We start from the raw sequence: 25,371 nt of genomic DNA, 5'->3' as shown, positions 1-25,371 counted from the left end.
TATAAAGGAATTATAATAGGAATGATTACTATAGGAATTAGTAATAATAGGAATTATTACTTATACTGTTCCTTCACATAAGACACTCAATGAACGTTATTGAATGAATAAATGGATTTGTAGCCTTCCTGCTTCCGAACGTGGTTTGAAGAGATTTCCAATTTAAAAAATTACAGATAATGAATTTATTGAAAGAAGAGTGGGAAGAGGTGATTCAGGACAAGAGGGGAAGAAGGATGTGAGAGCTACAGTTTTGCAAGGAAATTTTAAGACTTTGCTTCACAACTTAATCCTCAAAGGACCCTTCAAGATGGCTCTCATTGTCACAGTTTACAGATAAGGAAGCTGCAGAAAATAGGAAGCGGATCTGGGAGTGTAAGATACGTCGCATAGCTGGCCCCTGCCCGCCTTTGCTAGGAAGTGGCAGAGCCAGGGTTTGAACTCGGGCTTATCTGGTTTTGAGGTACACATTTCTTTGCACGACACCGCACCGATGGCCTCACCCCAAAACTAGACCGAGGGCAGGTGGGGCCAGCTGAGCTCCGGGCTTAACCCTGAGTTTTCCTGACAACACGTCAAAGAGAAAGGCGGATGAAATGCGTGATCTGAAAGACGAAAGCCTCTCGGTTCATCTCTCATCTCACAATAGAGGGAAAGGATGGGGAAAGGAAAAGAGAATAGTACAACTTAGAGAAGAGGGGAGAAGCTTGCAATTTTAGCTGCAGTGCAAGATAGGGTATATCGTTTACTGTTCTAAACGCCTTTAGCTTAGAGACTGCAAATAATAATTCTTATTGTGTGATAAGTCCAATAAACTAGATAAACTCCGATGATCTTCTTAAGTCCATCATCCTACTAGCAGCTTTAGCAGAACTTGCATCAGAAGAAAAGTATGAGATGATACAAGCATGACTTGACAAAACCTGGCTGTTACGTTAATGTTAGCAAGTCGGTGGCAGCGATTGTTTCTCAAAGTAGAACCCATCCCTTAGCTTCTCTGGGAGTTCTGGAAAGCTCTACTTAAAGGTCATGTTTAAAATGTAAGTTAGAGTATGCGAATCAAAAAATTTGATTTCCTTAGGAATACATGCTAAGTTAGCTCAGTTACCGAACAAAAAAGAGTATTTGATTTTAGATGGGGCGAAACATAGATCTAGAATTTTCAAGAAGTGGATCACAAGTTGAAAAGTGGGTCATTTAGTGTGATTTGAAAGCAGTTTTAATTTTATGATACTTTGTGTGTGTGTGTGTGTGTGTGTGTGTGTGTGTGTGTTAATGATAAACTAATTTTACTGCCCCAGAAAGATCTCTTGCTGCCAGGAAAACGAGTTCATCCATTACCATTGAAATCAGTTCAAGGTATTTTTGGTCAAATTTCTCCCAAGAAGCCTCCTGCCTTTGTTCTGTCGGGACACCCAGTTCCGACACTGTTCTTAATATCCTGTTTTCGTTTGTCAGCACTCTTGTCCTTCTCGTTGCCCTGTTCCCATGTTCCCCATCCCTCGTGTGGTGCTTTACAATAACAACTCAGAACAAAAGAGTCCCTCCTCTTTCTGTTGCCTTAAAAAAAAAAAAAAAAAAAAAGACTGCATCCCCTGACTGTAGGGCTTGAGTGATCACGGGAAATGTTTAAAACGTGTTCTTCATAAAAGTTAACCAGGAGTAAGTGAAGCAGGGTTACTTTATTTTTTAAGATGGCAAAGTAGCTTCAGGGTCTTGTGAGCACTAGGGTTTTGTGTGTGGCTAGCTTTAAAAACGGAGAGGAAAAGCGATTTCCTTTGAGAAAAGGAGCTATTATCATATTTGAGAGAATTTCCCAATCTTGCAGTTCTTCCCAAGAAGAACTACTTCTTCTTACAATAAGTAGTAGTTCCTGTGTAACACTGTCATTACCTGAGTGCATGGTTGTGTATGTCGCGTCACTGAACTTAAGAGAAAAATTGTGCAGTGCCACATTGGCCGTCATCAGCAGCTATTTACTGATACGTTTTCCTCCTGGTGATAAGAAGTGGGAAGGGGAGAACGTGCATTTTCTCTGCCTTCCAGAGGAGTGTTGGAGGAATGAAGTAAGAAAGCATTTCCCCAAGAGGCAAGCAGTTTTCCAGGTGGGATTTTCTTGCTGTCAAAATCCAGCTCCACTGGTCTTGTCCTCCAGAGACTAGACCTCTTGTGTGGTTTTGCTGGTTTCCAGGTCACCCTTTTCAAACATGAGCGGCAGATTCTTTCTGGTCATTTGTTTGTTTGGTTTGGTTTTTCATATATAAATTATTTACAGGTTTCTGTTCTGGCACAGAGGAAGGAAAGTTTTTCTCATGCAGGAGGGATGCTATCACCCAGAGGTTTGTGAAGAGGGAATACTAGCAAGTTCCAAGGAATTTTGCAAAGGTGCTTTTGTACACGTGTGTGTGGGTGTGTACAGATGTATCCACATGCATGTTTATATGAGGCTCCAAGAACTAATAACCCTGTAGACATAGGATTTTATATAGACACAGAAATAGTTCTGTTAATGTATGTGGAAGCGCCTACTGAACTATGAATACACACTTGGAAAAGCATTCAGGGAAGGCAGTGTTGGAGCACTTTTCCTCTGTGGTTGGTTTCACAGGACTCAGTGGCCTCCATTTCTGCCACCACCATGCTGTTGGGCCTGCTCTTCCAGAAGGTTCGATTTAGATTTTTGTCAGGAGACTAGATGTGACACATTCCCACTCCCTGCTCTTTCAAGTCTGCTCTCACGGCCTTCAGAACCAGATTCTTGCCTGACACCCGTACCGCATAGACCTGGGAAACATCCGTCATTTTCAATTTAGTGTAAAATAGGTTCCATTTGTCTTTAAAACCGGCTGCTTTCTTTCTGAACATAAACTCTAAAAGCTACGAAATGTCGGAGACCCCCTGACAGTGGGAAATTTCCTGTTGAGGGAAGATGATAGAGTTTGCTGTTGTTTATCACTTTCTTTGGTTTTTGAGGGGCAGAGTAAATGTTTCCTGATGTTTCAGGCTAACTTTTCCACAACAACGCCAAAATGTCTTGGAGAAGTCTTGACAATTTTAATGTTGTTTTAACAAAAGCGGTGCTTTCACATCTCTCGATGAACAGTTCTTTTGTTCTGTTGGATGATGTACGTGTGTCCTTCCATGGAGGGTGAAGACTTCTTAGGGCAGTCATCTTTTCCTATTGTTAAAAGACAAATGCAATTATGATCAGTAGAGACACAAGTCAAGAAAATGTATGTTTGCACTTTTATGTCCAAACATGAGAGACGTGCTTTGGTTTACCATGAGGGGTTGCAGTGGCATGAAAGTAGCTGTCACAACGTGCGAACCAGGTGACACGGGGAATCTGTTCTTGCCTCCTGCTGGCCCTGTATCAAGAATGTTCTTTAAAGTTAAAAAAAAAAAAAGTTCTTTAAACACTTTTGGTGGAGTCCAAATGTCTGGTTTACGAATCGAATTGTGCAGGTTCGCAAGCAGTGTGGGTTTTTAAATGGTTTTTGTTTTTTGGTTTTTTTTCACACTTTTCTGATGATTTACTTTAGTTGCAATTTTTTGCCCTGTGCAGTGTGATAAGCAGGGCAGGTTTTTTTGTGTTTTTTTTTTGGCTTTGAGGAAGACTACTTCCCTTTCTTCCTTCAGACAATCGGTTTTTAAAAGATTACTTTCCGTTCTCGATTCACTCTTTCTTTGCCATTCTGGAGACTGAAATTTGGGACACCCATCACAGATTTGCTTTGTGTGTGTGTTTATGCTTGTATTATATGTACATATATACATATATGTCTATATATGTGTATGTAATACCTACATATATGTAGTATATATATGTAAAGCTCGCTTGTGGGTGTATAGACATACGTGTATATTTCATATGTATATTTTCAGTTGTTTCTCGGGATGATAGATTGCAATTTAGATCTCTCTTTCTCAAAGAAACAATGACTGCTTTATTGTGTCTCTGCAAGAGATCACGCGTCCTGACGTAGCGTTAACAAAACTTCTCCTAGATGGTATATTTTAATTCAGAAGATAGATGCAAAATAAGAAGTATATTATTTAAAAAAAAAAAAAAAACAAAGCAGCGTCCAGAGCATAATGTGATCGTGTGCTCAGGAAGAGGCCGAAAGGATCAAAATGCGAGGGAAGCCAGTGCCCGGTGGTGACCCCGGGAGCTGGCGTGGGACGGCTCCCGTTGGCAGTGTGGAAAGCTGGCATCCGGCGCTCAGCTGTAGGACACTGACCCACTGCTGGTCCCTGTGAGCAGTGAGGGTACAGGTCCTGGTGCCAAGTCATGATTTCGGGGAGGGGGAGACGAGGCAGTGGGTGTTGACCTGACCCGAGCTGCCTTTTCATTTGGTTCAGATGAGCACTGAGTGGGCCAGGGCCCAGGGAAGCCACGGCAGGGTCCGAGGAAAAGGCAGTTAGAAAGCAAGAGGGAGTTTTGATTCTTCAACTCAGCAGCCCTGGCGGGCTGGATGACGCGGAGCTGGCCTTCCTGGAATTGTCGCGTCGACTTTCCTGTTGTGTTTCACCGTTGACGCTTGCACAGACACACAGGACCGCTCCGGCACTGCCTGCCACCCACCACCTGGTCTCGGTGGCCTGTCTGTTATTTCGTGGGTCTCCATCCTCTGCCTACGGCGATGTTTCTTCAAAAAGAACTAGGGTGCAGTCCATTGGTGGGTATTCAAGGCAATCTTTTTGTAAGAATCTGGAGAGATGCTAAAAGAACTCTTACGGACGAATGTTCTATTTCCTGTTTTTAACCTGTTGATCCGTCTTTCAGTAGAACAAATTGCGTTTCTGAGACTGTTGAAGGGGTTTCTTCACTGTTAAGACAGGGCAGAATCGGGCAGTCATTCCTCCAGAAATCAGGATTGCTTTTTTCCGTCGCCATTTGTGTCTTTTTGCTTGTCTGCATAATGAACTCCAGAAGGTGTATTTAAGCATTCTGTTAAGTAAATTTGGAAGACTGGGTTTCAATTAAAATAACCAGACAGTGTGACCTAGCTCCCACTTCTCCTTAATTTTTATCATTAAAGGCTTCATATCCCTAAAGACATCTGCCAGGCTTCCAAGTGATTCTTTTCAGGAATGTTCATTCATTATTAATCAGGTTGCATGGGCAAGAGAGTATGTGATTATTTTAAAGAATGTCCTAGAGATCCAATTATTAAAAAAATGAGCATGTTCTAGACAGATGTGGAAGGACAGAAAGGGTTTGTGAACAGTTTAATTCAATTTGCATGAATTCCACCAGGTGGGTGTTGGGTGAAATTAAAAGCCTTTCCTGGTTCTCAGTTCAGGTATCAGGTAAAGCATTTGAACTTCAGCACTCCCTAGAATACAGATGAAATGACAAGCGATTAAAAATATGTCGTACTCATTAGTTAGTTTAAAACTTGAGGCTAGTGCCTCTGTGCTTATTTTCTCTTCCCTTTTTTTTCCCCATCAGTCCCTCTGGTCTCCTACAACTTGGTTGGCAGAAATTTTTTACTAGTCTCTCATAATGAAGTGAATGAATTTGAATGTGCTGACGGTCGGAGGTCAACAACAGTGATATTTCAGAGGCATTACCTATAGAATGCTACGGGATCACTTCTTTCTTCACCTGTTCCTATTCCATGTATTATTTCTACTGTTGCTTTAAGAGTCCTTTTGCATTTTGACTGTTCTCAGCCGTAATTTGGGGTGGGATACAGCCTGTGTGGTGGTTTCAATTTCTAGTCTTTCAGAAGGCCATTAAATTCAGTTGAATCTCCCTTGCCCCTCTTTCCATCGTCCCATGGCTCTGTGTTACTGTGCATTTACTGACCCACCTGCTTCTCAAATCAGCCAGGATACTAATCACTAAAGTAGCATTCTGGTAGTAGTATTATTATTTTTTTTGCGGTACACAGGCCTCTCACTGTTGTGGCCTCTCCCACTGCGGAGCACAGGCGCCGGACGCACAGGCTCAGCGGCCATGGCTCACGGGCCCAGCCGCTCCGCGGCATGTGAGATCTTCCCGGACCGGGGCACGAACCCGTGTCCCCTGCATCGGCAGGTGGGCTCCCAGCCACCGTGCCACCAGGGAAGCCCTCTGGTAGTATTTTTATTGTGTGGGTTGTATAACTCAAAGTTAAATACTAAACCAGGATTGAATGTGCAGACATTGAGTGCTTGTATTATGTTGTTTTTTAAAAAATACATTTATTTATTTATTTGTTTTTGTTTTTGGCTGTGTTGGGTCTTCGTTGCTGCACACGGGCTTTCTATAGTTGGCGGCGAGCGGGGACTACTCTTCGTTGCGGTGCGCGGGCTTCTCATTGTCGTGGCTTCTCTCGTTGTGGAGCACGGGCTCCAGGTGCGCAGGCTTCAGTAGTTGTGGCACGTGGGCTCAGTAGTTGTGGCTCACGGGCTCTAGAGCGCAGGCTCAGTATTGTGGCACATGGGCTTAGTTGCTCCGCGGCATGTGGGATCTTCCCTGGCCAGGGCTCGAACCCGTGTCCCCTGTACTGGCAGGCGGATTCTTAGCCACTGTGCCACCAGGGAAGCCCTATTCTGTTTTTTAAAATACTCGATTTCTGGTGAATTCATCTGGGGTGTAGCACCCAGTTTTTACAGAGTTTCTGTTAGGTCACATTTGGGGTTTGGAGATTATATTTATCTGAGATGAGACCACGTCCTTTCTGAGTTTAGTCTCTGTTGCAAACCCTGCCTCACCAACTGAGGTTCAATTCCAATGTTTCCCAATTCCCAAGTATTTAGTCCTCTGACAGTCTGTATTTCTGCTGATCCAAGATAAAAACATCGTTCCACAGTCCTCAAAAAAAAAATACTCCACCTGTGGCTCTGTAATAGAGATAATCTCACAGCAAAAATCCAGACGGCAGTAAGTCACCTCAACCTTAATTACTCACGTGAGGCGAGAGGATAGGAAATTGACTTGATGCTGTTTCTGCAATTTAAAAGAATTCTTTTAACTCTTAAAGAATTAAATTTATGCATAGCATTTCTGGCGCTGTCTCGTTTTCACAACACTTTTAGGAATCTCTTTTACCAAACCGTTTTTACGTGGCTTGGCGTAACGTGCCGTCTCGACGGTGTTTGCAATCTCAGTTATGTTTTGGTAAAACATATGTTTTGTTAACATCAAGCTTAGTTTCCATACTCCAGAGGATATCTGCGGGGAGAAAAACGGACGAAGTCCTTGGGAATCACCCAGGCAGTGGCTGAGAGCCACCTGCTATCAACAGTTGACCACAGGCCACCCAGTGTTGGTATCCAAGTTTATCCCTTGGTCCAGTGACACGTTGATTTCCCTCGTAGAGGTGGTTTTCGGAGCTTACAAAGTGAGGGACTGAAAGTAAAATTATGCGTGGCTAGAATGCATGTTCTTTTTCATATACTCCAAATTAGAAAAATTATTGTTGTTGATGGAGTATGCAGACATGACATAGAATACATTGTGGGGAAGCATTGAGACATGGATTTGCCTTATGATTAAAACGTCAACGTCTCCATTAAGAGAAATTTGGAATAAAAAACTCAGGGATGACTTGCTGACAATTGAATATCTCCTTATTCTAGCGGGTGATTGAATTCATAGAAGGCACTTGGTCTGGAGATTCGTAATCCTTGGTCACCTCTTGATCATATGGGTAAAATTTCCATACTACTGGGGTTTTGAACTGGAAAGTCTGCTCATTGACTTTGACCGTGGATTAAACCTGGCAATGCATGCCGTCCTCACCGGGGTCCTAGATGTTTCTTCAAGGTGCAGGTCATAGCGGAAGTCAGGAGAGACTCCAGGCAATAAAGTTGTGCAATTGTAAAATGAGCTACCCAGCCAGGGTGGTGGCAAGCGTTGGGACAGCCTAGGCAGGGGGTTAAATATTTTCTCTGTATTGACTTGTCAGGTGAATAGTTTTGCCCTTTACTTCAAAGGAGGGGGCAAAAAAGATGAATCCAAGAGATATGAACACAGATATGAACGCTCTTAACTTCCATCTCCCTGGCCTATCACAGTGATGCATGAGGGCACCATCCTGAGTTCAGCCATCTCCCTTCTCTAGCCTGAACCCTACACCTGGACTCTTTAAGTCCCAATGTCTGTCCTTTTCCACTGGGAACTTTCTCCTCCAATTTGTTTCCTTCCGTATCCTGTACCTTGGACAGAAGAAAGCCCTTCTCCCTCCGGGAAAGTCCTCGTCCTGGAGTGAGTGCTGGCTCAGGATGATGATACCTAGAGCCCAGAGGGAGCAAGGGGGCACCTGCCCAGGCGGCTGGATCAGCCATCACCATCTACCATCACCAGCCTTCACCATCACCTGGGTGCCAAGGTGCTGTCACCCCTACAGCCCTCGCCACTAGCTCTCCCGCAGTCTTTCTGTTGGTCTCAAGTTTTGACTATGAATGTTACCTCCATATGAGATCGGAGTTTGTGCTCACTCATGCCTGCCTGTATCGGTCCCAGAGCTAATCTGAATCTTTTGAATGAATGATGAAAGAAGGTAACTCATATAGCTTTAAACCTGAGTCTCATTACTGATCACTCTGTTGTGTACTAGGAAATACTATTTTCAAATCAATATTTTAGTTATTTTGTGAATAGGGTAGTTACTTTGTTTTGTGTTTTTCAGCTAAAAGCTTTACCTGGCTAACTGTAAACATGTCAGACATGTCACAGTATTTAGAGCCATCTTTTAAAACATTTCTTCTTTGTTTAGTATGAAATCCCCAAATACAATAGTGGCCAGGGCTCTTTGGGCTTCTAGGAGGTTCGGCTGTCATTTTAAAAAAAACCAGAAAACAAAAACAAGAAAATGAACATGAAACCAAAAAAAAAAAAACAAAAAAACTCACAAGGGTGAAAATGATTTGTGCTAGGAAGGAAAGCAAGGGCAGTTGCTAAGAGCAGAAAATGGTCCCATTTACTGGGTCTCTGGTACAGGAGGTGAGTGATGGGGAGTAAGGTTAAAGAAGCAGTTTGGGAGAAAGTTGGGCAAGGCTTTGGAAAAGGAGATCAGATGTCAGGACTCCTACTTGGGGCAGCAGGGAGCTGCTCAGTGTTTTGAGCCTTTAAGAGAAGTGACCAGAAAAGGTTATGCCTGAAGCACGTTGCAAAGATGAAACTGAAAGACGAAAGGTTGGAGGTAATAAATCAAATTAGGAGATACTTTTGTGGGGGTTTTTTGTTTGGTTTTTGTTTGTTCGTTTGTTTTTGGCAATAGTCTTGGAATGCAGTAGAGATCTAGATCAACACGGAGGCGGTGAGAACAGAGAAACCAGTCAAAGAACTACTAAGGTTTGACATTTACGTGTCTTGGCTAACGGTTTGGATTTGGGGGACGGAGAGTGTACAGTTTCCTGTTGATTCTGTAACAAATTACCACAAACCTGATGGCTTGAAACAACACTGGCGGTCATCAGTCTGACACTGGTCTCACTGGGCTGTCATCAAGGTATCTGCAGGGCTGTATTCCGTTTGGAGGCTCTAGAGGATAATCTGTTTGTCTACCTTCTCTAGCTTCTGGAGGCTTCTCACATTCCTTGGCTTGTGGCCTCCTATATTCAAAGCCAGCAATAGCTTGTCAAGTCTCTTTCACGTGGCATCATCTGACTCTACTCTTTTGCCTCCCATTTCCACATTTAAAGACCTTCGTGATTACAGTGAGTCCACCTGGACGGTCCAGGCTAATCCCCTTGTCTCAAGGTCAGCTGCTTGACAACTTTAAATCCATCTGCAACCTGAACTCCCCTTTGCCTTGTAACCTAAAACATCCACAGGTGTCAGGTATGAGGATGTGGCCAGCCTTCGGGGGGCCGTTATTCTGCCTGCCTCAGAAAGGGAGGAGTAGAAAATGAGGCGGGTCTCTGACTTGTGCTGATCAGGAGAATGGGAGCGCCATGAGGAGACAGCAGGAGGCCTGGGAGGCACGGGGGTTTGGGAGGGAAGCTGAGGAGTCCCATGAGATGCACGCTCTGAGTTGAAGCGCATACAGTAAATGAAGCAAGGTACTGTCAGTGCTGAACTGAGATTCTGAAAGAGACGGCGCTGCAAGACGTGAGCCTAGGTGTCAGAGAAAGCAGTACGTGGATCAAGCTGGATGGCTATTGGATGGAAGGCTGGCTGGCCCTTTTGAAAACACCTAGGCTTTGCTTAGCTGGAGGAGAGAGAGGAAAATCAGAAAAGCCCCACCTCAGTGCTACACAGAATGAGGGGTGGGAGTGGAGGTAAAGGAGCAAGGGGGGACGTGTGGAAAATAAATATCCATTTACTCAGTTTCCATTTTTTTTTGCTTGTCTGTAAAGCTTTTGATTTCTCCATCAATATATTTTTAATTTTAATATATTTTTTATATATATATATATATATATATTTTTTTTTTTTTTTTTTTTTTTTTTTCCGGCATGTGGGCCTCTCACTGTTGTGGCCTCTCCCGTTGCGGAGCACAGGCTCCGGACGCGCAGGCTCAGCGGCCATGGCTCACGGGCCCAGCCGCTCCGCGGCATGTGGGATCTTCCCGGACCGGGGCACGAACCCGTGTCCCCTGCGTCGGCAGGTGGACTCTCAACCACTGCGCCACCAGGGAAGCCCTCAGTTTCCATTTTAAAGAAGTGCTTTCCTTCGACGTCTTGAATCTATAAGGAAGTTTCTTGAAAAGATGTCTGGTGCCCAGTGCTTCTGAGCGTCCAGAGCTTAACTGCATCCTGTGACCAAAGACTTGGCTGCTGAGGGATGTGATTGGAGTGAATTGGAGGGAACATCTGTGGACACTCACCCGGGGACACACAGCTATAGCAGAGCTGCAGATCATCCCGCATTATCTGGCCACCCACGCAACTCTCTCCTCTCATTCACTGTTCTGTGCCCTGTTCTGAACCACAAACGGTGGACGAGTAGAGGTGTGAGCTGTGAATTGTTTCTGTCCCCAGTTTGTTGCGAGGCTTCCCATGATGACCGACATCCTCCTCTGAATGAGAACCAATCAGCCCATTCAGAAAAATGTTGAGCTATAGCATTTCCTGACAATGATATGCACGTGTGATTTCCTTCCATTGTAGTGAAAGCTAAGAATCTCCCTCTCTCCCTCTCTCCCTCTCTCCCTCTCTCCCTCTCTCCCTCTCTCCCTCTCTCCCTCTCTCCCTCTCTCCCTCTCTCCCTCTCTCCCCCTCTCCCCCTCTCTCCCTCTCTCCCTCTCTCCCTCTCTCCCTCTCCCCCTCCCTCCCTCCCTCCCTCCCTCCTAACATTTGGCACACAATCTACCCCTACTCTCACAACTCTGTGTGCTTGGTGAAACCCCTGTTCATCTTGAAAACCCACGTGCGTGTTGCCTCCTTCAGGAAGCTTCCCCATTCTCTTCTCCCCCAGTCTTTGGCGCGTGTCTTTTGTCGTGCTGGAAAACCATTTGTTTGTCTGTTCTCTCCCCTGATAGACCAGAAGATCGCTGTGAGTAGGCGGGGCAGGTGTTACCATTGCTTGTCCCGGGACTCAGCACCTAGAGGGACTTCAGTATTTGGTGAAAGAATGAATGGCATTTTCATTTCTCAAAAAAAGATTTTAAAGAAAGCTAGAAAATAAACCATGCTATTTTTTTAAGGTGGGAGAATGGCATGCATGCTTAGTAATTTCTTGTTGAGTAGTTTAACAAGAATATCGCTACCATGGCAAAATCTGGATAATAGTAGTAAAAATGAGATCCGCTGTAGATATCAAATCGAAATCCCTTCCTTTCTGGCAGCACAGAGGCCAAAGTTTCAGAAAATTGGCTGAACCTCACTTTGCATCTAGATATTTTGTCATCACTTAATAGAATTAACCAACATTTACAGCGTAGAGACTTGCATAAAGCCCCACGCCAAGTGCTAGGGCAATAAAAGAAAAAAGGTCCAGTTCTGAGCAGCTGCTCTTAAATCATTCTTACGTAAATTGCCCCTGAGCACTTGACTCACATCGTGTCCATTGATGTCAGGGTGAAATCCCATCGCATGGCATTTCCCGTTAGCACTCGAAACTTGTACACGCTTGTCGAAGTCTCACTCTCCCGGTGTGGCCGTTGTTGCCGGCGCAGCATTTTATTCATACTTTTTGAGAGTGCTTTCCATTTCTCTTTTGGCTGGCTGGACATGTTTCTCTCTTCTGCAACACGGGTCAGCACAGTAAGCTCCGCACGCCAAATCCAGCTTGCTACCTGCTTTCTGTAAACATGATTCCATTGGACAGCCGTGATCTTTCATTTCTGCTTTTGCGTGCTACAGTGGCAAAGATATTTACTGTCTTGGCCTTGGTACAGAAACTCTGCTGACCTCCGTTCTCATATTTTTGAGAGATCCTTGAAAGCAAGGGTTATGTTTTATTCTTTTCGGGTTCGTCCCCAACATCAGTACTTTGTATTAACTCCACCAACGAATGTCCGAGTCTTACTGTGTGTAAGGCACTGTGCCCGGTGCTGGCTGTACATCCCTCAAAGAGCAAAACAGAGTCTGTGCTCTCGTAGAGCTGATATTCTAATGCTGGGGCCATGGGGAGAGAGAGACAGAGCAGTGAACAAACTAATACACTGTGTCGGCGATGCACGTCATAGAAGAAAACAAACCGAGATGGGGGAAGAAGGGTTGCCGCGATGGGTGGGTGGGTGGTTGTGGTGGTCTTAGGGGAATCGCTTTCATGTGGGTTCACAGAGAAGGTGACATCGGAGCGGAGAGTCATTCCAACGACCTTGCCAAGGGGAGACAGGACGTGCGTGGCGTGCTTGAGGAATCACAAGGAGACCATGTGCCCAGAGCAGAACAAGGGGTAGCGTGGGAGGAAATGAGGTCACTGTCTGAGTCTGTGTTTTCTGGGGCTGGTTTTATTCTGGTGAATTTCTCCCTGAGTGAGATGGGAAACCCCTGGAGGGTAGAGCAGAGGCGAGGCAGGCTCTGTCGTGTTTTAACAGGCTCAGGCTTCTGAATGGAGGATAGACTGTGGGCGCGGGGCGGGGTGGGGGGGGGAGGGGCAGGACTGAGCAGAAGCCAGGAGACCATTTAGAAAAAATACTGCGATCATCCAGGTAGGAGAGGATGTTTGTTGGCTTCGTCCACGATCATAGAAAGGGGAAGAGGAGGAAGCCAGGAGCCAGCTCAGTGCTTGGTATTCGGTAAATGTCTCTTGAATAAAATGTCAGCATTTCCATCGGGGGTCGGCAGCGTCATCACCTCTAGAAATTCTGATTGCACCGCTCCGGGATGGAATTCTAGCACCTGCCTAAAAATACAATCGTCAAAACTCTCCAGGCATAGTTGACGCTCAGCCCCCTGTTGAGATCCATCGGTAGGTGTTTCTGTTTCACCTGAGAACGAAGCAGACCAAAGGGGCTACCTTTTTCCTTTACATGCTTCTGATGGGAAGTGAGAAGAAATTTGATGTAGAGAGAATTCTGTTTTTCCATGATGAGCCAAGATGATGATTAATAGGTAAAACCTTTCCATTTCTTCCAAGCTATTTGTGTAGGAAAGGTTGGCCGGAACCAAGCGGGGCTGGTGAGTTTCTCACAACAGCAGCCCTGGGGTTTCCACTGTAGGTTGTGGAAAGATGAGAAACCTTTAATATTTCAAATCTCTGCTGCCCCTTTATCCTTTCTTACGTAGTTAACATTAGCGATGGCTGGAGAGGTCTTTAAGATGAAGCCAGCAGCCCTTTAAGTTGTAACAAGCTTAGCACATACTTTACACTTTTAATGATCAGTTACCGTTCAGTTGATAGCAAGATGAGCATTAGTTTAACCACAGCACCCCATGGTATTTCTGAGGGATGCTGTTTCAGAGAGGGTCAGGGCATTCTAGAAATTGCGAATTTTGTAAATAAATGGAGGTGTGAATACAAAAAGGCTGATTGTCAGAATCACTAAACATAGCTTTGGATGTGAAGCCTTCCTATGAATCAGGCTGAGAAAATCCCCCCGGAGTGTGATTTGAACCTTGCATCTACTGGGTGAACTGCACGGTTCTCCCACAGCCCGCAGTGGGCTGCATCTAATATGCCTGTCACTGTTGCGCAGACCTCTGCTAATGGCCTTGAAAGGGAGAAGGTTCAAAGAGGCTTGGTTCCCAGGCCTGCTAATGAGCACGAGGCCTCTTCCCTCTTAATGAGCAGGGGTTTATGTGGGATTCTTTGCCCTCCCGTTTTGGAAGGGGAGGCAGGCGAGAGTTCACAAAAGCAGCAAGTCTTCCTGGCGAGGGGAGCGTGCAGCTGGGCCACCCGAAGGCCGCCTGGAGGGGAGCAACAAAGCTGCCGGAGGTCGTGCCCGGGCCAACGTGGCCCTGAGTGTGAGGCTGGACCTCCTGCTAGCCCGGCCTGTCGCTGGCGACAGTGACAAGCCCTTGATGGGAGATTTCAGCCCGGGAGGGCTGTGCAGGGTCCGTTGGCGGCCCTTGTAAATCTCCTCGGAGGAGTGCCACTGCCTTCAACTGCTTTCTCAACTGTAATCGTCCCCACTGTTACAACTTAGCAAATGAATATTGTAGCCACGAAAATCCTTGTTCTAATGAACTATGTCGTTATTAGTCATTGGTCCCCAAGCTCACCGCAGCCGCTGAAAAGGCCCCCAGATATTTTTCTTTGCTTCCCTCTGCCCACCCACGTCCCACCGCTGGATTAAACAATAGAATTATTCAGAAGAGTAACAAACGCATGCCAGAAACGTTGCCTTTATCACAATCATCTTTGTGAAAGTCAAGGTTTTTTCTCGGGAATGTATTTTGGAAACTGACATCCCCTGCTGAAGCATTATCGTTACCCCTGAAATCACGCGTTTGATTTCATACACATTTCATGCCCATTTCTACACTAAGTGCCCTTCTCCTTCTCTGGAGCCTGGTTGGGTACGGCAGAGCAGAGGCCCTTAAAACACATATACTTAACATGTAAGTTCATAAATTCAAAGTTATGAAAGACTCCGTAGTTCATTAATTAATGTTTCTACATTTTCATTTTCAACACAAGGAAAACTTGGCCATGGCACCGTAAGATTATTGTGATTAGATATGGAAATTACAGTTTCAAGAACGTGCCAGTTTGGAGCGAGAACCTTTAAAGAACAAAATCGCAAAAAAAAAAAAAATGCCGCTTTCAGTGCCGGGAACCTTGAGGAAATGTTAGCTGGTCTGCTGGCTTAGGGTGTTTCCCCACACCCCCCATTTCCCCAGTGAATAGAGAGAGAATTATTTGGAATGTACACACATTTACCCTTCCGTGACCTGTGTTGGGAATTATTCTGAGATGTAGTCAAAGCTGACAGCCCCGCATGGCTGACCCCCCTCGCGCCTAATCAAATCTTACGTTCTGTTTCCAGATAGCTGATCAGCTTCCTTGGATTTTGCTGATGACCCAGGAGAGCTTTGCCTGAAGATGGAAACACTGGAGTCGGAGCTGACCTGCCCTATTTGTCTGGAGCTCTTTGAGGACCCTCTTCTGCTCCCCTGCGCACACAGCCTCTGCTTCAACTGCGCCCACCGCATCCTGGTGTCACACTGCGCCACCAACGAGTCCGTGGAGTCCATCACTGCCTTCCAGTGCCCCACCTGCCGACATGTCATCACGCTCAGCCAGCGAGGTCTAGACGGGCTCAAGCGCAACGTCACCCTGCAGAACATCATCGACAGGTTCCAGAAAGCTTCGGTGAGCGGGCCCAATTCCCCCAGCGAGACCCGCCGGGAGCGGCCGTTCGACGCCAACAGCATGACTTCGGCCGAGAAAGTCCTCTGCCAGTTCTGTGACCAGGATCCTGCCCAAGACGCCGTGAAGACCTGTGTCACTTGCGAAGTGTCCTACTGTGACGAGTGCCTGAAAGCCACTCACCCGAACAAGAAACCCTTTACAGGCCACCGTCTGATTGAGCCCATCCCGGACTCGCACATTCGGGGGCTGATGTGCCTGGAGCACGAGGATGAGAAGGTGAATATGTACTGCGTGACCGATGACCAGTTAATCTGTGCCTTGTGTAAACTGGTCGGGCGGCACCGAGACCATCAGGTGGCAGCTTTGAGTGAGCGCTATGACAAATTGAAGGTTAGTCTCCGATCCGCCTTAAGCCGAACCCCTTTCTGCCAGCAAATGTCATGGAAAGAAAAAGTATATTCACTGCTAGCTACGTGGCAGGTGAAGGTTTTCTCTTCGCCTTTGTTATCTGATTCGTTATAGCACGTCTTTTTGGCAGCCTAGCCGTGTTACACAATAAGGGTGTCTTGTAAAAGTTGACTGCCGCTTGTAATGTTAGCGTTGTCAAGGTGAGGGCGAATTCTGAAAAATCTGGATCATTTTCAATCCTTGCAGTTGAGAGAGAGCGAGAGAGAACGAGAGCGTGCGCGCGTGGGAAGGAATGGCGATGAAGTCTGGGTTTGGGCATTTTGGGGGCGTTTACTTTCCTTACTCATCAGGGAAAACTCATTTCACTTGCATCGTACCTGTATCTAGTTACTGCCCAAACAGAAGAATAGAAGGAGAAATGCCTATAGCAAATGTGGGATTTTAGAGGACACGTGACCTTTTATTCCTTGTGTAAATGATATCCAGCGTATTGGTGAAGTAGAGTGTCCCGATCGTCTCGGGTTTCAGGAAAGAATTCCTTTGCGTGGAGGCTTTTTATGCCATAAGGTTACAGGCAAGAATGTTTGAACTTCACTTTTAACATGAATTAGGAGCCAAACTCCACCTCAGGGAATGATAATTAATATGACTATACGTCAGATTTTAAAAATCACTCTCTAGATATGGAGAGAAGGCACCAGGGAAGAAATAAGGCAGGCCTCCAGGTGTCTGTTCATCTGCGGGCGACGGTGGGTCTAATTATTGCAAACTCAGCCGAGAGAGTTTGCTCTGATCGTGAGACGCTCTGTCTGCTCCGTTCACCAGCTAATTTTAGGTAACAAGATGCCAATTAAAAGGAAAGGAAGTATAAATTAAGAGCTTTGCGTAAATATATACCGAAGTCCTTCCTCTCAGGACAAACACACACTGTGTTGAGCAAACAAAGTGAATCACGTGATCCAAAGTATTACCGCTCAGAGCTCATCACCACGTCTCACAAATGGTTCCTATCACTTCTCGGCGCTGATGGGGGCTTGTGTTTACCAGGACCACGTAGTTTCTTTGGGGGATGCTGGGATGAATGCGCCACATCTGTGATGTGGTGGCTGTTTCTTGGTATGCTGAGGGAGTTTGGCATGCCGAAGTGAATCCTTGCTTCCAGACGTCACTTGGGGGACAAAAGCATCACCTGGGCAGCATGCCTCGCTCAAAGTGAGGTGACTAGTATAAAACCATCTTTAGAAAGCTGAGCCAGAGGATCGAGGTGATACAGACAAGGGAAGACAGATGGCTGCCTGGTTTCCTAGTGTCGCGCACGAAGGTAGCCAAAAACACACCTCCAGAGTTCTTAATAGCAAAGGCAGTGCGTGTGTGAATTGTGCTGCTAAAACAAATTCTTCAGAGATTGCTGTGGCTATCAAATTTTAGAAACCAAGGTGATCCCTCCACCCTTTTTTGGTGGGGGACAGAATATTTAGGATGATTGAACATAGGTGGGTTTTTTTCCTTTTTTTAAAAATTGAAGTACGGTTGATTTGCAATGTTGTGTTAGTTTCAGATGCACAGCAGAGCGATCCAGTTATATATTTTCTTTTTCAGATTCTTTTCCCTTTTAGGTTATTACAGAATATTGAGTACAGTTCCTGGTGCTATACAGTACGTCCTTGTTGCTTACCTAGTTTATATATAGTAGTGTGTATCTGTTAATCCCAAACTCCTCATTTATCACCCCCCCATGACCACCTTTCCCCTTTGGTAACCGTAAGTTGGTTTTCAAGGACCTAGGTGTTTTTGCTTTCCGAAACGTAAAGCTGCCAGATCGGTTTTTTAATTCAAAAAATGTTCCTTCAGTTGGCTTGACACTACCTTTAATGACCGTTTGTCAAAGCACCACAATGAGGTTCCGTGTTCAGCAGCTCCCAGACTTGATATTTAAACCTGATCCTCGAGTTCTTCTCATGACTTGTGTACCATCACAGAGGAGTTCTTAGTTATTTACATCTCCAAATTTTACAGGAGACACTTTTAATGCCCTAGCCATTTTTGTGATGAAAGTGAAACTCTTCAGTTAAGAGCTCTGCACACTTGTCTAATCAAGCCAGTGGGTCAGCGGTCATTTTATACTGTTACCGGGAGGGCCTGAGCATTAATGATCTAGTGGATTTTATCTTCTAATTACAGAAATAGAAGCATATAAACAGCACCCAGTGCACCAAAACACACTTATAGCCGCTCAACAAAATATGCTTGTAAGTATTTACTTACAGCCATTTCACAAAATGTGCTTATGAGCATTTAAAAAAATAACATGCTAGCATAGCCACTTAGGTTAGAATTTTAAAAAATCACAGAAGAGATGACATTTGGGTGCCTATGGTACCTCAAAACCTAAGTACAATATAAACATTGAATGTTTGAAGAAAGTAATAGCATACTGAAAGGACCAAAACCAAGAAAGGGTATTTTTGTTAATTACTTTGACCTGAAAAAGTAAATGTGTTTTTTTTTTTCTTTTGGTTTGTTAGCCATTTTTTAAATGTCTTTATTGGAGTATAGTTGCTTTACAATGGTGTGTTAGTTTCTGCTGTATAACAAAGTGAATCAGCTATACATATACATATGTCCCCGTATCCCCTCCCTCTTGAGACTCCCTCCCACCCTCCCTATCCCACCCCTCTAGGCGGTCACAGAGCACCGAGCTGATCTCCCCGTGCTATGCGGCTGCTTCCCACTAGCTGTCTGTTTTACGTTTGGTAGTGTATATATGTCCATGCCACTCTCTCACTTCGTCCCAGCTTACCCTTCCCCCTCCCCGTGTCCTCAAGTCCATTCTCTACGTCTGTGTCTTTATTCCTGTCCTGCCCCTAGGTTCATCAGGTAAATGTGTTCTTTTAATGTATTTTCCTGAGGCTTTAGCATCTCGTACAGAAATGGATTTGTGATGATGTGGAAACACAAAGCATGTAGGAATTTGAGGATGCTTTCATTGATAACATGATAGATTTGTTTTAGTTAATTGAATATGTAAGGATTCAGGTGTCTGCTGTTTGAAAATGTTTTTTTTTTACTTCTGTTAGTAAAAGTCCATTATTTGAAGAGGGGGAATTCTGCAGTGATTATGAAGAAGAATTATTTCTTGCAATAACACTCAACTTTGAGGGACATTTTTTGCTCACATGAACTCTCGGTGTACGTGTGTTGATATAGAGGATTGGAATATACTTCTGTACATTACACCTTTTTTTCTAGACACAAAGGGAAAAAACATTTAAAAATTCCAGCCTGTAGAATTCATGCAAGCAAAATCTTTCACATCATTTGAAATAGCATCAGGAATCTAATGCTTTCAGAAACTGTGCATTGGGAAGTACTCTTAAAATATTGAAGCAAAGAGAAAACTAAACCAGCATTTCCTGAACTCTGTTTTAAGATAAAAAGAGAAAAGTCTTCCTGACAAATGCATAAGTCTCTAAATGGAGCATATCATAATGTGCACCTTTTCACATCATTTTGATTGAATTTTAAGAAGCCTCGCAGTCCTCCAAACTTGGATCAAAAGTTTGATTTGTGAACCGCATAACATGTAAGAGAATTTAATAGAACGCATTCCGGAGTTTTCGAGGAATTACGATGCAGTAATTTCTTTTCCTCTGTTCCAGTATACAGTGTTGGAGCTCTTGTTTCTTTCCTCTAGTTACACCTAGAAAAATACACAAACCAAGAAAAACTGACCTTTCCTTGCCCTTCAGTTTCAGCATAGTCAGACTTCAAGTTAGCTGAAACTGAAGTTGCAAATCATTGTTTTGCTTTTCTGACTCTAATTGGCCTTCTGTTGGCCTAGGGAGTTTATTTGTAAAAAAAAAAAAAAAAAAAAAAACCCTTTCAATGGATCATCCCATTGTAATTTTATAATAGTTTGATAAAGGTTCCAATTAAACCTCAGCCTTCCTGTGTAGCCCTTCTCATCTGGAGGTGAAGACATGGGATTTCACTCTTCAGTGTCATTTATAGATCATAAGGGTCTATATTTTTTAAAGTCTTGTACTTTATTTGCCGTTGGGGAAGTTGTAAGTAGATACTGAGCTAGACTTTTTCCTTTTTCCTTAGAGTTTCTATAGATTGTTTCTTCTCTGAAAATAGTAGCCGGTTTAGTGCAGGTTCCAGTGAAAGGGTGTGTGTGTGTGTGTGTGTGTGTGTGTGTGTGTGTGTGTGTGTGTGTGTTGCATACATATGTGGATAGAGGCCAGGGTTGCTGCTGCATCCTACAGGGTGCAGGATGGGTGCTCCCACATAGACTTGTCTGGTCCCAAATCTCAACAGTGCCCAGGTTGAGAAACCTTCATCTGTGAGAATTTAGTGTTTGTCACCGTATGAATTTGCCACGACTGCCACAACAAGGAACCACAAACTAGGTGGCCTAAAGGAAAGAAAGGTATTGTCTTACAGTTCTGGGGTCCAGAGGTGCTAAATCAAGGTGTCAGCAGAGTTGATTCCTTTTGAGGGCTGTGAGGGAAGAGTGGATTCTAGGTGCCTCTCCTTGGGTTGTAGGTGGCTGTCTTCTCCCTGTGTCTCTTCACATGGCATTCTCCCGCTGCGCCTGTCTTTGTGTTCAGATTTCCCCTTCTTGGCATAATTTTTTTTTTTTTCCTGGCCGTGCCGCGAGGCATGCGGGATCTTAGTTCCCCGACCAGGGATGGAACCCAGGCCCCCTGCAGTGGGAGCGCAGAGTCTTAACCACTGGACCGCCAGGGAAGCCCCAGATTTCCCCTTCTTAAAAGGACACCAGTCACATTGGATTAAGGGCCTAGTACAGTATGATCTCATCACAGCCAATTAGAGCTGCAATGACCTTATTCCTAAATAAGGTTCCATTCTGAAGTATTTGGGATTAGGACTTCAACATGTGAAATTTTAGGGGCCACAGTCCAACCCATAACAATCACTCCAGTGTATACCTAGTTACCCAGTCAGCTGAACACAGGCTATGTCCCCCTCAAGAATCTAAGCACCCTAAGTTAGGCAGAGACCTTTGGCTCTCACTGTACCGTCACCCACCTAAGACTGACCACAGGGTCTTGCAGATAATGGATTCCCAATAGATAACTTGTCAGCAGCTTCACTGATGATCAGCTGTTAACACTACATGGAAGCTTAAATTCCATTCCTAATAATGTTGCAGATACTCATCCGTAAACACGATAAAGAATTCTATAAGAGAATTTCTGAATAAGAGCACAGCCAGATATTGCATTATATTTTATCCAGCTGGATGTGAATCATTATTTTGGTCTATATTGCATTTCACTGGTTTAGATTTAATGGTGTGAATTTTGATAAACTAGATCTCAAATACTCGTAGAACAACTCACCTTTGTTTTATGCGCCTATGTGATGGACACTTGATAGATCCATTATACCTACCATTTCCTTTATCCTCCCATTAACCGTATTTGACATATGGGTTTTTATTTATTTTATTTATTTATTTTTGGCTGCGTTGGGTATTCGTTGCTGCGCGCGGGCTTTCTCTAGTTGCGGCGAGCAGGGGCTACTCTTCGTTGCGGTGCGCGGGCTTCTCATTGCGGTGGCTTCTCTTGTTGCGGAGCACGGGCTCTAGGTGCGCGGGCTTCAGTAGTTGTGGCACGTGGGCTCAGTAGCTGTGGCTCGCGGGCTCTAGAGCGCAGGCTCAGTAGTTGTGGCACACGGGCTTAGTTGCTCCGCAGCATGTGGGATCTTCCTTCCCTGGCCAGGGCTTGAACCCGTGTCCCCTGCATTGGCAGGCGGATTCTTAACCACTGCGCCACCAGGGAAGCCCTGACATATGGGGTTTTTTGAGAGGTCACGCAAAAGTAAGTTAATATATGCTGCATAAATGGAGGCAATATGAACAGAAACGGTCTCTCTCCTTCACGGAGCTTAAAGTTTAGCAGAGAGTGCCGGTGGGTGAACATTTCCTCTGGTGGTGGTGGAAGGAGGCACGCTGCCCAAAGCAGGGACGACACCAACCCCAGACCTGAGAGATGGAGAAAGGCTTCCTGGAATAAGGGCCATTTCACCTGCCATTGCCAAGCTGTTTATTAGAAAACAATGTTGAATTTACGACATGTCCGTGGATTGTTTGGTATCATTCTTTTTTTGTTTTTCCCACTTACCACATCCCTTGTGCAACCCCTGTATCTTTTTTCAGACTAGTTCACAATAATTCTAGGCTAGATTTTAATCTAACATGTAGATATACCTTATGACATTTTGTCACACGATGCCACTGGGGATATGTGAACTTCAGACACATGTCTTCCAACATGTTTTGGTTATATGAGGTCTCACCAGTTCCAGCTGGCCCCTTCAAATTGTGATTCTGCTTGGACTTATTTCATGGGAACGTTTCTTTAGTCTGCAATATAGTTTTTAAAACTTCCCATGTGATGAAATACAGTTTCCAAATATTTGTCAAATATGTTAAACCTATATTTTAATTTGCTTAGTTGGGTACAAAAACTATTTATGATATATGGAGTAAAAGAAAACATCTCTAGGGATATGTTCTTAACAGTAAGTTTAAGGCTCCATCTTTCTCCTCTCTCCTTCTCATCTGCCTATTCCCCCTGAGGAGTCTCCTCTCCCTCCTTCAACTGCGGATAGGAATGTCTTATTGCCTGATGATTTATTGTTATTGGAATCATTTTTGAGAAGCTCAGAGAGTTCTGGGATATGCACCGACAAGTACGCAAGGTACCTTTTAGTCACATGGCTGTGGAAACAAATGTAGTCTTTGAACCTGTTGCTTAGCTTAAGTTCCTCTGTAAAACAGGGCTAATAATGTACTTACTTGCATAGAATCGTGGAAAAACAAGATAAAATGTTTCACGTAAACCCTCAGCCTTGCGCCTGGCAATATATTATAACGTAAAAATACTGTAAGAAACCAGGGGGTTAGAATGGCATGATGGTTAAGGTGTGGAATTTGGAGGCAGACCACCTGCCAATTATTTTTTTTTCTTTCTTAATTTTTATTTATTTATTTTTGGCTGCGTTGGGTCTTTGTTGCTGCGCGCGGGCTTTCTCTAGTGGTGGCGAGCGGGAGCTACTCTTCGTTGCGGTGCGCGGGCTTCTCACTGCGGTGGCTTCTCTTGTTGCGGAGCACGGGCTCTAGGCGCGCGGGCTTCAGTAGTTGTGGCACGCGGGCTCAGTAGTTGTGGCACACGGGCTCAGTCGTTGTGGCGCGCGGACTTAGTTGCTCCACGGCATGCGGGATCTTCGAGGACCAGGGCTCGAACCCGTGTCCCCTGCATGGGCAGGCAGATTCTTAACCACTGTGCCACCAGGGAAGGCCTGCCAATTATTTTTTAACCAGTGCTTGTCTTATTTGCGTGCGAGGTAAGAGTCCACGTTGTTGCTTTCATGGGCTTTGTAGTTCTGTGTCTCAAGCACCTGGCGAAGGGCGGGGGCGCGACAGTGAATAAATGCTTGTTGATGGCCAGGTGTGGGATTGATGGGTTAGAGGCGTGTTTCGGGAATCCGGGGGAGGAAGAGCCAGCTCTGGGTTTGAGTAGACAAGAAACCGTGCTCCAGGGTGGTGGGCTCTAAGCCGCCCTGACAGATGGGTGGATTATGCATCAAAGAAGAAGAGCAAGGCGTTCCTCAGGAGTGAGGCCAGCAGAGACCTGTTGGCAGGAATCCGCAAGACAGCTTAGGGATTCTAGACAATGCTGGCTAGAGCCCAGGTTGCCGATGGAGCGGCCAGGAGGGAGGATGTCGGGAGAGTCTTGTTGGGGGAAGAGTTTGAGTCTTTGAGTGCCAGGTTAAGGGTTTGGGGCAATCTTCCTCTTCTTTATAGCGCCAACACTGAAGGAGTTTTGTTTTTGTGAGAGAGGCTGATGTCATGTAGATTTTCTGAAGGCAAGGTCAAATGAGGATATCAGAAAGATTAGGGTCATTGTGTCCACAGAAGAAACAGAAGGGGGAAAAGATGTTCACATTACTTTAGATTTTGTGATCTCTTTTTTAATATGCAAAATGAAGTAGTGTCATAGGTCAAAACCTCCCACACTCAACAGAAACATGCAAATAGGTAAGAGTCAGTATCTTGTCCTTGAAGACCCAGGATCAATAGGAGTGGTCACTGATGAGTGGCTCTTGGGTCCAGACATAAATGTGATTCTTTTCCTGCTCCCCTAGTGCAGCGACATACTGGTGACCACGTGTCCTTATTTCTTCTGGCTTTTTGATCCACTTATAAGGAGGTTGCTGTTCAAGCCTCTGAACGCCTACCACAGACTTCAGGAATGGTTTAGAGGCAGATGCAGCATTGAAGGGCGTGTTCTTGCATCCCCATTGTGCAGATGAGGAAATTGGGGCTGACAGTGGTAAGAGGGGTGAGCCCACGTCACCTGGGGGGAGGACTTTGAGCTAGGACTAGAACACGGTTTCCTGCTGCCCAGTTGTTCTGTGTCTCTTCGGCTACTTCTTCTCCAGCTAACAGTGCATTGCCTTTCAAGTGGTTCCGTCATTTCCGAGGTTTCCTTTGAGGTTCGGAGACTTAACTCAGTGACTTTACACACACAGCTGGCCGGGCTGTAGGCCACCATCATGGACGGTGGATGGTGCCTCTAGGGCCACCAGAAAAGCTGCCTTAAGATACCTCCATGCCAACATTTTCTCCAGTTGAGCCAGCGTAGACTGGGTTGTCTTGAAGGGCCAGATCTCATGCCAGGAGCTGAGTTCACACACGTGGCCCCCAGGTGACCTTGGGGACACCTCAGAGGAAAGGAGATACTCGTGTGGAAACTAATGAATTGCCCTTGAAGCTTCCATGGGCTCACCGATTTCCCTCATAGGGTAATTTTTTTTCCTGAATGTCTTAATACACAGTTAACTGCTTAATTTTACTTAAATATATAAAGTGGGTAAATGTTAAGTGAGGAGTATCTATTTGTGCATGGTATTTGAATTTAAGTTGAAAAGTTTTGAAAGAACACAATTCGTGTTGATCAGTCAGAGTTAAAGCTAGCAGGATTTGCTGAAATTACATCAACTAAATATTTCATTTTTTAAGGCTGTGATATTCAGAATTCTCTTTCATCCTCTATCACTGACAAATCATAAATTAGGTTCTTCTTAGAAAGGCTGGCAAATTTGTGGACACTGGATAGGTAGAATAATAAAGAGCACACAAGTGGCCTGAGGAGGTGACTGTGGCTAAAGATTGGATATATTCTCAGTACGTGACATTCTGGAAAAATCTGATAAAACTATCAATCCACTTACAAAATCCACTTAAAACTTAATTCACTTTACGTTTTAGACTTTTGGGCACGATA

The 25,371-nt window shown here is 44.8% G+C and overlaps 1 protein-coding gene across 2 annotated transcripts in view; it reads left to right on the top strand.

Annotated features, from left to right (window-relative positions):
* MID1 (midline 1) overlaps positions 1-25,371 on the top strand; it is a 177,470-nt gene that overhangs the window by 34,415 nt on the left and 117,684 nt on the right. Inside the window, exon 2 of one of the 2 annotated variants that reach the window (XM_082865238.1) lies at positions 15,318-16,033. In XM_082865238.1, coding sequence (XP_082721364.1) covers positions 15,374-16,033 — 660 coding nt within the window. In that variant the 5' untranslated portion in view covers positions 15,318-15,373. Of the gene's footprint in view, positions 1-15,317; positions 16,034-25,371 lie in introns of those variants that run through there. The other variant, XM_082865239.1, reaches the window with a different exon arrangement.

Source organism: Leucopleurus acutus (genome assembly GCF_964270905.1).
Source record: "Leucopleurus acutus genome assembly, chromosome: X".
In the NCBI taxonomy this organism is placed as follows: Eukaryota; Metazoa; Chordata; class Mammalia; order Artiodactyla; family Delphinidae; genus Leucopleurus; species Leucopleurus acutus.
This window is presented reverse-complemented; position numbering and strand designations above follow the sequence as displayed.